The following is a 15,023-nucleotide window of genomic DNA, read 5'->3' as shown; positions in this document are numbered from 1 at the left end:
ACTTCAACAAGCTATGCCGAGATTACGATCTTGATGTATTCATTACTAAAAAAGCTTGAGCTGTAAATTTTTTGACAACTTGATTTTCTAAATTTGTATCTGTTCAAACCACAATACTATGGTAAATTGTACGATGTAGTTAGCATGTTCATCTTTTTGGTTTTTGGTCAAACTATCCTTTAAAGTTTAAACTTTTTGCTTTACTTATTTTTGTTATAATATATCTTACTTAAAAACATTCCTATATCTAATTAAGACCGTTCACAATATCATGTATTTAATTGTTTCTGTTACTTAGAGGTGAAAACTTGTAATTGGCTTTCTGATTCACACATAAAATTGTCACCAATATTACTTAGCTGTAAGTTTTCCGTGTTTCTTATATGAATAAATAAATAAAAAGATAATTAAGTAATTTTATAGATATGTGGCAGCCCTAGTACTTTTACAGACCAAAATGCAAATTGTATGGAAAAGGAAAAAAATGTAAGGGTAACATTGCCCAGTCAATTTAGTAGGATATTATTCGCGATATCGTTTAAATGTCTATAGTAAACACCATCTTTTCCAAAATTCTTTTACTGGATTTTGATGCCACCTGCGCAAAGTTCATATTTGCGTGAAAAATCAAGGTGGGCAATGTTGGCTACAAGTCCAGGTAACTTTACCCGGCATGAAAATCAATCATAAATTGAATTATATGAACAGAAGTAATGTTTTCGACATTCCTACACCTGCACATGTAGCCTTGTAGTTGCAGAGGGCAAAAAATAACGTACACTTCTATACATTTTTTTTACAAGAATTAAAATTATTTGAAAAAAGCTGGCAAAGTTGGCATGTTTCGCGGTATTGCTAGCGAGTGTGGGTCATCCATACCATATTATAACTTCGACCATTACCGGCAATTACCTTCGACCTGACATCGGCAATCATGGTATTCTTAATTATTTTTACGCAACGAAATTAGCATGGTGCGGTAGAGTTTTAAACGATTCGACTATCCTTTCGAAACGCGAGTAGGGGCGGGCGGAGTAGGGGTGGTAAAACGACGCGCCGTTCACTGCGAAATATACTGTTCTCGAGGCTGTCGCGTGCTGTCGACGTGAAAAAACTTATTGACAATTTTGAATTCGGAACCTAGTGACGTGTGTTTTTTTTTGTGGACGGCCAGTTGTTGTGTTCGGACGTAGTGTGTGATGGTACTCTGCCGCTCTAGTACTGAGAGTGCAGCATGAGGGGCGCTTACGAGTTTCTGTTTCTGGTGCATGCGGTCGCTGCCATTACTGGACCGAGAGTGAGTATTCTTTGAAATTCTGCGAAACGTAGAAACGCGACGTGCGTCACGGATGATCAACACCGCACGATGACCGATGAACTTTACTTACTATAATCAAGTGCGATTAATTTAATATCACAGTTGATGTTCAGAAATTTTTCATTTCTAGTTCAATTATTAAAGCTTTTATCATGGACGTAAAAAATATAAAAAAATGTTATATCAAATTAATTGCAAAATCGATATAGAATCAAATATTACGATTACCGGTGATGCGAGTGCGATGATTTGATCTAGTTATATCTTAGTATTTTGATTTAATTTTAGATTATAAGTACTTTCATTACTGATACAATTAAAATAAATTATAAGTATCAACTTTTACCTATATACTCATTTAAATTACATATTCAAAATTCAGGTGGTTGAAAAATTATATATATAATTCTACACAATGCTAGTTAGAAATAACTTATTATTTAGTTACTCTTTCGTGTTCATCGACAATTTTTCTAGAAGCGTCTGCTTTCATTATTTCATTCACGTAACACTGTTGGAAATTATTTTTTGATTCTAATGTAAGTAAATTATAATATTATCTACGAAGTGTTAATTGTTTCTTTCTAATTGGGTATTTTAGCGTGCGAATTTTAGTAAGCTATGAATTTTATAAGACTTTATAAACAATTAGTACTTGCAAAGTTATATTTAGGGTATGGCTTATCTCAAATCTCAATAGACAACACGACACAAATTATTAAAAAAAAAATTGGGATCATACTATTTAAAATGTAGAGGAATCGCTAGTGGGAAGTTTATCGCGTCGCGTCCACATAAAGCGAGGGATGAAGCCAAAATTCGACAATACCCTACCCTACCTATAATAGAATTTATTTATTTCCAAAAAAAATGTTTATATAGGGTGTAAAAAAACTGAGTGATAAAACTTTAAGGTGTCTAATGTGTGTCTCTTGTATAGAGTTAATTATGAAAAAAGCAGCACTGAAAGAGCAAATATTTTTTTTATTATTTGAGTGGGCAAGCGCCCCAGTTCGCAGCGTCATGAGATTTCCTATAAAAAAATTTTAAAAAAGTTGCTCTTTAAGCGCTGCTACTTTCTGTCAACTCTATACGAGGTACACAATACACATACATACCCAAAGTACCTATTATCACTTAGTTTTGTTACTTGTATTGTATTATATTCTTCATTCGTCAAGTTCGGCAAAATATAATATTATATCGGTCAGGGCCCGATCTAGGGAGGGGCAAACCGGGCAATTGCCCGGGGCGGCAAAAATGAGGGGCGGTAAATTGAGAGCGGCGCGGTGTCGCGTCGGTGGCCTTCGTACGCGAGTCCAACTCGCACTTGGCCGGTTTTTGGAGCGGCAATTATTATTTTGTCCGGAGCGGTGAAATAGCTGGATCGGGCGCTGATCTCGGTTAGTAGATAGGTATACCTACGTCTAATGACGATTAAATAATAGTGATGCACGATGGTGCATCACTATTATTTAATCGCAAGATGTTGCACCATGTTAAAAAAATCATACATTGTTTCGATTGTTTAGAACTTCCTCAAGTCAACGAGTTAGAATTTATAATTGAAAACGTGAGTGGGTGAAACGGCTAACAGAAAACATTCTATAACATAAGGGCAATTACTAATTTTATCTTTTATAATTTAAACAAACCTTGTTACTTACCTACTTCATCACCTATGGCTATGCATAAATTCATATTTTTTTGATTTCAAACCAGTTTCCCGGTCCCAAAGCCATTAAAATGCAAAAAACGCTAGTTTTCAAATTTGTACTTACCCATTTAAACCATTAATGACTTCAAAAGTTCAATTATAACCGTACTAGAAGTTCCACGCGGCTTCGCCCGCGTAAATTAGATGTTTCACAGACAAATTAGTCTACAAAAACTAGCCTATGATCCTTCACGTGATCTACTTCTTATCTGTGCCAAATAACCGTAGCAAATAACAGAAAAATTGCTCCTTGTTCGTGAGATAAGCCCTTTTAAATATTTTTCCCCGTTTTTTTCCGCGTTTTCCTCTATTTCTTCGCTCCTATTAGTCTTAGCGTGATAAAATATAGCCGATAGCCTTTCTCGATAAATGGGCTATCTAACACTGAAAGAATTTTTCAAATCGGACGAGTAGTTCCTGAGATTACCGCGTTCAAACAAACAAACTCTTCCGCTTTATAATATAAGGTATAGAAGATTATAAGTTATAACACTAGGCAGATGAGCGAATACAACAGCGAAGACTCGTGTGTCATGGTGTTGAATAATATTTCCTTAACCTTTCACTCGTGGGAACAGCCATCTTGTATTTATTTAAATGCTCTGATGGCGTAGAAAGTTGTGAGATGTATATCTAATGGGCGCAGACAAAAACGTAGCAGGAACCTTTGACTCCAGCTGCCAGCACTCGTCGCCGCGTCGGGTCAATAGCCGATCAATTAACATCTTCCGTTTCCTGTTAGCTCATCGATCATTGATTATGGTTTATTAAATGTATATTTGCATTCATTTTCCTCTTCAGATCTCACTAGTATAATAAAGAGGGTATTTAGACGCTATTAAGTATAAAGCATTCGTGTCCTAACCCACTAAGAAATACGTACAGTGCTCCAAAAGGATAATGGCCATAGACGTTTTAGTAATTTTTCGGCAACGGTCGATTTTCCGAGCGACGATAGACGATATTGCATTTACTAATTGCACTGCGTTTAAGATTATTAAAGTTCGTCGTGATATTCCTGTAGTTTTTGTAACACGGTCATTATTCACGGCCACTCATGCGCATTATTAATTTTGGAGTACTGTATTGAGTTACGAATGTAGTTATGTTCTTTAGATGATTTAGAATAAGACTGCATTCGAAATTCAACAAAAATGTTGTGGGTTAGTATTACACAAAATATGCATAACAGCGACCATTTATGTTTGTGCGTATTCAGTAGGCTCCGGCCTCCGATAAGAAGTGATGGAGCAGACTTAGAGGAGAGTGAGGAGACTACAGGACGGATATACAGTACTAATCTTTACCGCGCTAATGTGTAGCATTTTTCGCGCCATTTTCATTTAAATAGACGATACGGGCAACCGATTAGGAACTAGCTTTTACTAAAAATTTAAATTTTGGTTATTTAGTGGCAATAAACTAGTACTTATACGTAGGTATAAACGGACTACGAGGATTTATCAAAATATGTGATGATGCGGGCTCCACGAATAATAAATTCGTAGGGCGGTAAATACATTTCGTAGACCACGTCTCCGGAGTCCGGCCTTACCAGCTCCTCAACCCCTGATTCATCTGAGCTCGCGCGCGAACTATGTAGTTAAGGGAGATCGCAGACGGCACACTTTTTGTATGATCGAGTCTGCGGCGCACATACAGTCTGCATGGCCGCGCAATGCCGATGTGCGCCGCAGACTCGATCACACAACAAGTGTGCCGTCTGCAATCTCCCTAGGTATAATTTCGTGAAGGTCATCGATCGTCATTACTCGCACGTGGGCGGCGTGCGCGTGCATTTGGCGTACACATGCGCGCACGCAAATGCGGACTTTCACTAAACGCGCGTTTTGCGAATGTACAGCCTGAGATGGTGATGATGATGATGATGATGATCGTAAGATCGATCACTGCAATTAGAGCGTGAGCGATTACCGAAATGAATTATTAATCAAAGCATTTTGTAGAGAAGTGAGAACATAAATCAGATACGATATGTAAGCTACAGTTCCTAATTTTTAATATATAATATGAATCTTTGAATACGCAACACTTAAATTATTTTTAGACCTACCTACTTTATATCCAAATTTAAAAATAATAATAATATTATCCAAATAAGTTAATTCAACAAACAATAATTATAAAACAGGTAACAAACCAATTTTACCGTGAACGATTGTGCCTATAATAAGTTTGAGTAATTTCTTGTTATTTCATTTAATTAATTTTCACGGTTCCCAGTTTCTACAACTTATTACATTTCCAAGTCAGAGTTATTGAAGTGGTCGCAAAGTATCGTTGACAAAGTGTCATGTAACGGAATTTCATTAGCAGGAAAAGAGATACTGTTTCAGTTACACAATGAGTAATAACTTATACTAGGGTTTTGTTCAACCGCAGCTGTGAAAATGATGAAACAATGATGGTTAGGTTAGGCAAGGCGGTTGTATAACGGATAAAGATGTATGAATAAATGAGATAAATATTGCAAATGTGTTAAATGGACTTGCATTGCCTCAGCGCGTTAGTGCAAGCAAAATGTATTGTGGATATCATAGGTTATAATATTATAAACAGACAGATTCATTATCTAAATGCGCAATTCTACCGCTTTATATTATAAATAGCCCGTTATAGGCTACGGCCTAGGGGCGGCTGCGTTCTAGGGGGGTGGCAGCGTCCACAGCGTCTCTGCAGATTACGTTCATGCAGGGACGACGAAATAAAGTGGCCTACTCTCATAAAAATATGAATTCAGCACTAGTTGCTCATAGTAATATACAATTGGAGATCAGCAACTAGCACATGGATGGATCGTTGATGGCTGTATCTCAAGAACCGCTATAGCTAGACTTCCTTATTTTCCTGTTCTGAGTAGACTTCTGATATTTTCACAGATTGTGTATTTCTTAATTATATAAATAATTAAGGGCGGCTCCCATACGAGAAACGTGATATTTTTGTCCTATTTTTGCTCTATAACAGTACGGACTCGCACTTGGCCGATTATTTAATTGTCATTTTCATTCACGGTTCTCGCTTCAGACTTAAATCATGTGGGTACCTCATGTGAAGGTTGCGGAAGGTCACAGGCCGTTAGTGTTCCCTGAGGCGTGTCGAGATGAATGAGACTCACAGTTTGAAAGTGGACTTTCTTTCGGCCGTGTTGAGTATTTCACAATCGACATTCGCGAGTTTATGTAACGCGTTAAACCTGTCGGCGTGGGTGGAAGAGCGATCTACTTGACTTGATGATACAATATTGATACAATTGACGATTTTATTCCAGCAGTGAGTAGGTCATAACTAACTCATAATGTTTATTGCTATAAATAACTTGAAGTACCAAATACCGTGGTTAATATAGTAATAATTATATATAAAGATGGTGATATGTCCATTTTAGAGTTGCTGTTCGTTCTATGGGACTCTTAGGGCCTGTTTCACCACTTCCTGATAAGGCTATCCACCAATTAACTTGACAGATCAAGTATGGAGAATCTGTCAAAAAATTTGTTAATAGCCTATTAGGCACTTTATCAGAAAGTGGTGAAACAGGCACTTAATATTTATATTTTCTAACATAATTATTATCTACTGGATATAACAAGACAAAGTCATAATACTTTAAGGTATGTATGCGCGTCGCGTATTCCGCGTATTCCGTGGCTCTGCCTAAAGCGCAAGAACAGAAACATCGCTGAGGTTTTAGTGGGTATGCCCAGGCGCGACCATCATCGCCCCAGGGAGTCCCACATACCATAAACGCATCCATAGGCCATGCCCATATAGGCCACTAACCGCTTCCTATAGGCGGCAGCGTCCTAGGAGGACAGCAGCGTCCTAGGGCAGCGGCAGATTTCGTATATGGGGCGCGGGCGGCGGAAATAAAGGGACCTACAATTATAAAAAATATAAATCCGGCACTGTCCCAACGAAAAAAAGGGTATGCATGGGCGTACCCAGGTTCTGGGCCAGGGGGGGGGGGGCAAATTACCCAAGTTCTGGGGCCAGGGGGGGGGGGCAAGTTACCCAGGTTCTTGGGGGGGAAATCAGATTTTTCATAAGCTAGGTGTTTATAAAGAATAAAAAAAAAATTTTTTTGTTGTAAAAATATTGTGTTGCAAACAAATTCATTTTCTTAATTTTCAAAGTTAAGAGCGAGTTCTCAACAACTAACAATTCGCCGTATATAATACTAGATGACGCCCGCAACTCCGTTGCCAAAATTCGTTTATCGCGGTGGAACCGTACATTTTCCCGAGACAAAAAGTATCCTATGTCCTTTCCCGGGACTCAAAGTATCTCCATACCAAGTTTCAGCAAAATCGGTTTAGCGGTTCGGGCGTGAAGATGTAACAGACAGACAGACAGACACACTTTCGCATTTATAATATTAGTATGGAGGTTGACCCGACCTTTTAGATTATTCATGCAAAATTTGAAGTAAATCCATGCGTACATTTTGAGTGTAGCCCGGACATTTATACGGCCGGATATATATAAAACCGGCGTGTAACAGCGCTTGCGCTGTGTTTCGCCGAGTGAGTGAGTTTACCGGAGGCCCAATCCCCTAACCCCTACCCTATTCCCTTCCCTACCCTCAACTATTCCCTTCCCTTCCCTACCCTCCCCTATTACCCTATTCCCTCTTAAAAGGCCGGCAACGCACTTGCAGCTCTTCTGATGCTGCGAGTGTCCATGGGCGACGGAAGTTGCTTTCCATCAGGTGACCCGTTTGCTCGTTTGCCCCATTATTTCATAAAAAAAAAACATACATACGCCAGACAAACTGTCAAAAATTCTAAAAACTATATTTTTGGCTTCGATATCGATTGTAGATTGTGGGGATTCTTTTTTTTAAATATTCAATGTACAGTTGACTGTTCTACGATTTTATCTATATAGATGATAATTTTTTAAACAAGATGCAGCCGTAGAATATGGGGTATTTAAGCCAAATCTGACGTCACAGACATTTGACCCCGATACCGGTTCACATAACATTAAACGCACTTTCGTAAGTATCGTAACGTAATTGGAGTGACCTTTTCGATGACGCGAAGCATCATCTTCCGGACCTGGAGAAAGCTGGCTTTGATGTTTGGCACGTAATGTGTAGGGTAACCAAAAAATACTAATTTTATGATAAATTACCCTAAGGGTCAATTCAGAACGAAACGCGACGCGTAGATGCATCAACCTATAATGCTACGTAGATGCATTTCTAAAGTACTGAATTGACAGATTTCAATTGCGTGAAACGTCTTGCAAATCTGTCAAATCCATACAAGAAATGCATCTACGCGTCGCGTTGTGGTCTGAATTTACCCTAAAAGGTTCCTTGAAGTTTTGAAAATTGAAAAACGGTATATCATATTTTTTTAAACAAATTTCGGCTGCAAACACTGAAACTGAATACTGAATAATAAAATAATTTACTCTGAAATAAGTAACTTGAAATAAATATAGGTACTTATGTCTTGCTTGTCTTGTCCAAAGGATATTTTTTGTCTCAAACTGATTTATGCTTACCTATTAAAGTATGCGTAAGTAAGTAAGTCTTTATTTCCAAGAAATTGGTTACAATGTTCCTATTATTATTATTTTTATAATTCACAATTTCTGCCTCAGCGTATTTTACAAGACGTAATTTTGTCAATGTAATAAAACGGCAAGTTTTATTTGATCAGCCTTTGCTTCGCAGATCTCTAGTATTTTAATTACTATTAGTTCCTTCTTGCAACTTTTTCGTGTTTCTTAAAAAACCCAAACGAATGGTCTCCCTCTCTCCATGTTTGCGAATATTTGTCGTTCGTCTGCGAATCCGGCCGAAACCGGTTGCGGTGATGTAAGACCACGAGACAGACGCATTTGTATGTATGTGACTCCATCCTGCCGACTGCCGGCTAAGGAGAAAGTATTAGGTGCTAATAGGTTAAGCAGTCTTTATTTACTTATGTTAAGTTTGTCCGTTTATTATGCTCGTCGTCGGTAAAAGTTGAAGATATACCTAACGCACTCTAGTATTAAAAGGGCACATCTCGAAAAACTCCACTTTCGGGAAAACACGCAGTTTTGGAAACTTTATACGTGGGAGAGCCATGCTTCGGCACGAATGGGCCGGCTCGACCGGAGAAATACCACGTTCTCACAGAAAACCGGCGTGAAACAGCGCTTGCACTGTGTTTCGCCGAGTGAGTGAGTTTACCGGAGGCCCAATTCCCTTCCGTATCCTCCCCTATTCCCTTCCCTTCCCATCCCTACCCTCCCCTATTACCCATTCCCTCTTAAAAGGCCGGCAACGCACCTGCAGCTCTTCTGATGCTGCGAGTGTCCATGGGCGACGGAAGTTGCTTTCCATCAGGTGACACGTTTGCTCGTTTGCCCCCCCCCCCTTCTTTCATTAAAAAAAAAAACTTCATTATTTTCATTTATTAACGTGTAAGGTGTAGCTTTTGTTATAAACGTTAAATTTTCTGTACATTTTTTTACTAAAAAAATAAAAAAGCTAGACGCAAAATACTAATCATAACAAGCAGTTTACTTTCTTCGGACTCCCAACTCGGACTAGCAACTCGAAAGTGAAGGTTTTTGTTTTAACTTTGACTGTTGGTGCTGACTGCTGACTATACTGACCTACATTCATTACCATCCAGAAGCCGGCATCGGCTACAGCCTACAGGCTTTGATACTGTGCTGTTTCAGCGCTGTAATCTACTTTGACTTTTGAGACTATTCAAGTTAGTCTAGAAAATAACGATTTTTATTAAACGTGAGAGGGTTAGAATACACATACCACCAAAACTCAAGTTCTTAAAAGATAATTAGAACTTAAGTACCCATATAACTTTTTCATCCATAGATGATGAGAATTGAGATAAAGCCATGACGAATAATCAAACTTAAATCGGATATTAGATATGCCGCCACTTTTTAAGAATGATCGTGACTAAAATATACTTGTATTCTTCGTACATGGTATACGACATTATTGAGAATAATAAATAAAGTGTGTTAGGTGTTCTCTCCACAAAAGAATGCACTTTCGTGCTACTGATGCGTCACAGCCGCCGAGCTGAAAGAACGCACGCTCGCTCTTGTCACACGATATGTCGTCTAGTACGTATGGTGCCCAGCTAAAGATCTAGAATAATGAAACTGACAAAATTTGGTCTGGAAGAGATCTGCGTAACTCTTCTTGGCTGTAAATTATTTTTTTTAATGTTAATGCGTAAAAAACTCGAATCTCTATCCCTGAAAAATTGATATAAAATGCACACAATAAAAGAGTTTGGATACTAAAATTAATTTTAAGTGTATAAATTAATTTTAGTATGCAAACTGAACGTTACAAAATTAACACAATTTATTCTTTTCAGATAGAAAATGACTTCGATAGAAACAGACAACCGCCGCTTGGGCACCCCGGCTTCAGCGAGCACCAAACGAGATTCGGATTGAACTCACCCCTACAAAACTTCCAGCAGCAACCGAACCTGGGGACCAGCTCACCCACTCCCATACAATTCCCGCAACCCATTTTCAATCATCAACCCTATGTTCCACAGTTCAACAACCTCCTCCCGGCGCAAAACATTCCGAGCAATCTCCCCATACAGAACAATGGGCTCCAATATCCGCAACAGAACATCAACCCACAGTTGAACAACTACCAACAAAACTTGGGCCAAATACCGCAACCTAACCAAAACATACCGCAACCACTTCCAACACTAGCGTCCTTTCAAAACGGACTTCCCCTAAACCAAAATAACGGCTTGCAGTTACAATCTATTCCACAGAACTTTAATCCGAATCAAAACGTTCAAAACTTCAATATTGCACCATCACGCCCGACCCAACCCGCATTCCTGCCCACTTTGCAACCCACTCAAAGTCAGCAAGTTTTTAATTCACCGAATCCGATCACCATTCAAGCCGCTCCCAATCTAGCGCCACAAAATGTAAATAACCAGCCCGTTTCCTTCCCGGGGTCTCTGAGTCAAAATCCATACTTACAAGGGCAAGTACCTAACATACAAGATTTCTATGAACAGCAATCGAAGGAAAATCTTGAGAAGCTAAAAGAACTTCAAGAAAGGCAGAGGCTTATTCAAAAACACCAGGAGTTTGTGCAGAAGCAGCAGCAAAAGCAACAGGAGAAAGTTGAGAAACTGCACGAGGAGTTTGTGAGTAAGCAGGCGACTAAATCGGTCCCGATATACACCACGACAGAAAATTACGAAGATTTCCAGAGAAGAACTCAAGAGAAACGACGCCCATTACTTCCACACGAAACCGACTTGTTTAGGAAAGCAGTCGAGCTGTATGAAAAGCAACATCCAACCACAACAACGACGACAACCACGACGACGACCACGACATCGAAACCGCCAACGCCACGGTACAGTCGCACGAGACCACCGGCTAGAACGAGAGGTCCTCCGCAAGATAGAAACAAGCAAAAGCTTTACAATGAAATTAAGAACCTCCTCGAAGAAAGTGAGACCAATGGTTTCGATGATGAATTAAGAGCAAAGAGTGTAGCGTTACTGCAGAAGCCAGATATTTTAAAGCAACTAAAGGTAGCGTTAGCTGAAAATCCCGAAGATTTTAGTGAGAAAAATTTCTCATCTCGCGAAATATCCCTTAACGGACAGAAGTTTGAAGTGATTAGAACTACGAATCCCAACTTAATACCTAAAGGTGCTATTTCTGCGGACAGTGCCGGTTTGGGAAAAATTATTTCCTCTCAAGAGTCACAAAAGGAGAGCAATTTATCCTTCGACGATTTGACTAAAGGCGTTTTACCACCTGGAGCTAATTTTGAGCTCATCAAACAAAGTGATAACGGAAAACTAGAGGAAGTATCCAAAATACCTACCACCCTGCAAAACAAAAAGAAAGTGACTTTCGTGTTCCTCGAAGAACAAGAAGACGGTACATACAAGGTCAAAGGTGTCAAAGCTAACGGACAGCAGACAGAGGAAGGTCCCGAAGTTGAAGAAATTTTGAACAAAATCAAAAAAGGTGAAATCCAATTGCCCGGACCCACGAAGATTTCCAACAACATTTACACATCTACTACAACTGCGAGCCCGTCCACCGCGGTATACAACGACTACATAGCGGATTCCTCGCACCACCCCTCCACCTACTCCAGCTACGTCTCCACCACCACCTACAGCGACTCCGGCCCGTCGAGCATCCAGACAACTCCTACACCGATCTACAGGAATACCGTCACCCCGTCGACGAGGTCAACTCCGTTCGCCCAGACCGCCAGCCCTTCGACTCGCGCCTCGACAACCACAGAGAGATACTTCGCTAAATCTTCCACTCCAAAATATATCCTCAACAGGAATTCGCACTCGCAGACCCCCAGAAGCCCCTTCCAGAGTTCGACGGTCATCAACAGCACGCCATCCTACTCCAGGCCCACGCCGGAGGACGTCGTCGTGATCGGCTCCAGCTCGCCTACACCCAGCTACGAAACACCAACTCCCAACTACAATGTCCCCAAGTCTTTGAATCCGGACCTCGTCGAAATCTTAAAGGAGAACGGATTGTTTGCAACAGCGAAATATCTGAAGCAGTCCGGATTGGACACCATACTGAACGAGACTGGGCCGTACACGATATTTGCTCCAACTGATAAGGCTTTCAGAACCTTACTGGTCCAACTCGGGGGCCCAGACAAGGCCGAAGAGAAGTTCCGCGACAACCCGAGACTGTTGAGTGGCGTGAGTATTTCTTTAATTTTTACCATCCACAATTATATATGCATTATTTCAATCCAACCCCGATGTCCAAATTACGCTAGAACGGGGATAAAAAGTCCCCGAATTAGATGGATTCGATACGAACAATGGAGCAATTTACGTTACAAATATTTACATTTTCCTATTAATTATCCTATCTTGAACGTTCGTCCGATGTTCTTTTATCCAAAAGGATAACGCAGAATTTCGCCTACATCAATGTTCTTCCTCAGCTGCTGCTGCACCACGTGATCCCGGGCGCGTTCGACATCGCGTCGCTCCAGGACGAGATGACGGGCGTGTCGCTGGCGGGCACGCAGCTGCGCGTCAACCAGTACGACATGCACGACGTCGAGTGGAACGAGGTGCGCGTCACCACCATCAACGGCGCGCGCGTCATAGAAGACAAGAAGGACATACACATACCACAAGTGAGATGATTGACTTATATCCTACGAATAATAAAAACTACGTAGATCTAGTTATGTTTCATAATAAAAGCTTCATTAACCCATCAAGCCCCATAAGCTCACCGGTGAGCGAGACACAATAGAATAACAATAGATTTCCAAGAATGCACGATCGAAGGATTAATTAGAAAGTTTAGCTATATTAAATTCGTATTGAACCTACGAATAATAAAAACTAATTGAACAAAGACCTACATATATATTTAGCTACATAATTTCTGAATGAATTTTTAAGAACTCTGCATATAGATACTATGCAGGGATTTTGTCACTCTTATCTCAATGAATGTACCTATGTGTATCATATTCATTCTTGAAACGGACACATGCTAAGAGCACAGCCTGTAAAACGCGTTCGACTAAGTATTTTCGACTTTCTACTAAGTTCGTTCGACTAAGTACAACAAATTCGACTGATTTCTTACCGGCTCGTTTGGTTTTCCAGGGCATCGCGCACGCCATCGACCGCGTGATGTTCCCGCTGCCGGTGGGCGACCTGGTGCAGACGCTGCAGGCGGACCGCGACCGCCGCTTCACCACCTTCCTCAAGGCCATCCACGCCAGCGGCATGGCCGAGACGCTCTCGGGTCAGTGATATCTTTACTATAGCTTGTTTAGAGCCATAAATTCCTTCTGATGAAACTCTGAAGTAAAGTAAGTCAAAACAAACTATTCCAAAATGTCCGTTATAAGAAACCCCTGCCTAACTTGAAAAGCAATTTAAATTGTTACAATCTGAACTTTCGTGAGCCTATAATCTACATCTCTGGCGTTCTGTCCAAAGTTGTATTTAATTACCACATACAAATTCTAAGTTCATAAAATAGAGAAGAGCAACGATGAAGCTGAAAACGAATGTCGCAAATCAAAATTAATGATTATTCACCTAACATGTCCTGCCACTTGTACAAGGAAAGGCGTCGCAACTCTGAAATTTAAAATAGACTATTTACTAGACAAGTGCTGTCACTTATCCTATGCCTATTCATCTGCTCCTGTGCGATTCTTATTAGTAATATACAAGTAAATTTGCAGAGAGCAAGACGTACACGGTATTCGCGCCGACTGACGCGGCGTTCGCGCGGCTGCCGGCGGCGGAGACGGCGCGGCTGAGCGAGCGGTCGGCGGCGCGGGCGCTAGTGGCGCGCCACGTGCTGCCCGGCTCGCTCTACAGCGCCGGCATGCGATACTACCAGCTGCGCAACTCCATGGAGGATGCCAAGCCCCTCACGCTGCAGAAGAACTCAGGTAAGAACACATTAAGTAGAATAGTGCAGCAGTGGTATATTCGAATGCCTGTTCGGAAGTAACGTCACTACTTAGACGCGCACACACTAGACCGATAGGGTAAATTTCTTGTAATATCCAATAATAATATTATGTATCTACTATCTTGCGTTAGCAAGGGACAGGCTTGCTCTGCCTGATAAAACGCCTGTTACGTTGCTTTCGCAAGGTGCGACTGGAGAACTTAACACTTTTGCTGAAGTCGATAAATGTAATGGAGACCCTACAGTGAACCACTTCAATTTCAGGTCGCATCAAGGTGAACAACGCGCAAGTGATAACGCACAACATCCCCGCCACTAACGGGGTCATCCACGCCATCGACAACATCCTCTAACCGCCCGAGCAGCGAAGCTCTACGTTCCAGAAACTTCCGTCTCCAAACTAAAGCCATTATAATTCACCTTGTAGTGTGTACAGCCAGCGCAGATAGTTAAGACTGTAAATATATTGTAGAATAAGAA

The 15,023-nt window shown here is 40.6% G+C and overlaps 1 protein-coding gene across 1 annotated transcript; it reads left to right on the top strand.

Moving 5' to 3' along the window:
- Positions 1-1,234: 1,234 nt before the first annotated feature.
- LOC121736064 lies at positions 1,235-14,991 on the top strand. Its single transcript, XM_042127151.1, has 6 exons — positions 1,235-1,297; positions 10,421-12,784; positions 13,036-13,233; positions 13,718-13,859; positions 14,308-14,520; positions 14,808-14,991. The coding sequence occupies exons 1-6, from the start codon at positions 1,235-1,237 to the stop codon at positions 14,894-14,896; spliced, it is 3,069 nt and encodes a 1,022-aa protein (XP_041983085.1). The 3' UTR covers positions 14,897-14,991.
- Positions 14,992-15,023: the final 32 nt, after the last annotated feature.

Source organism: Aricia agestis, chromosome 1, assembly GCF_905147365.1.
Source record: "Aricia agestis chromosome 1, ilAriAges1.1, whole genome shotgun sequence".
Lineage (NCBI taxonomy): Eukaryota > Metazoa > Arthropoda > Insecta > Lepidoptera > Lycaenidae > Aricia > Aricia agestis.
The sequence above is the reverse complement of the archived record's forward strand: the minus strand, read 5'-3'. Positions and strand labels throughout refer to the sequence as shown.

Coding starts and splice junctions, on each gene's coding strand:
- LOC121736064 (XM_042127151.1), top strand. CDS start 1,235: ATGAGGGGCGCTTACGAGTTTCTGTTTCTGGTGCATGCGGTCGCTGCC. Junction 13,234..13,717: donor AGGACATACACATACCACAA/GTGAGATGATTG, acceptor TTGGTTTTCCAG/GGCATCGCGCACGCCATCGA. Junction 13,860..14,307: donor CATGGCCGAGACGCTCTCGG/GTCAGTGATATC, acceptor GTAAATTTGCAG/AGAGCAAGACGTACACGGTA.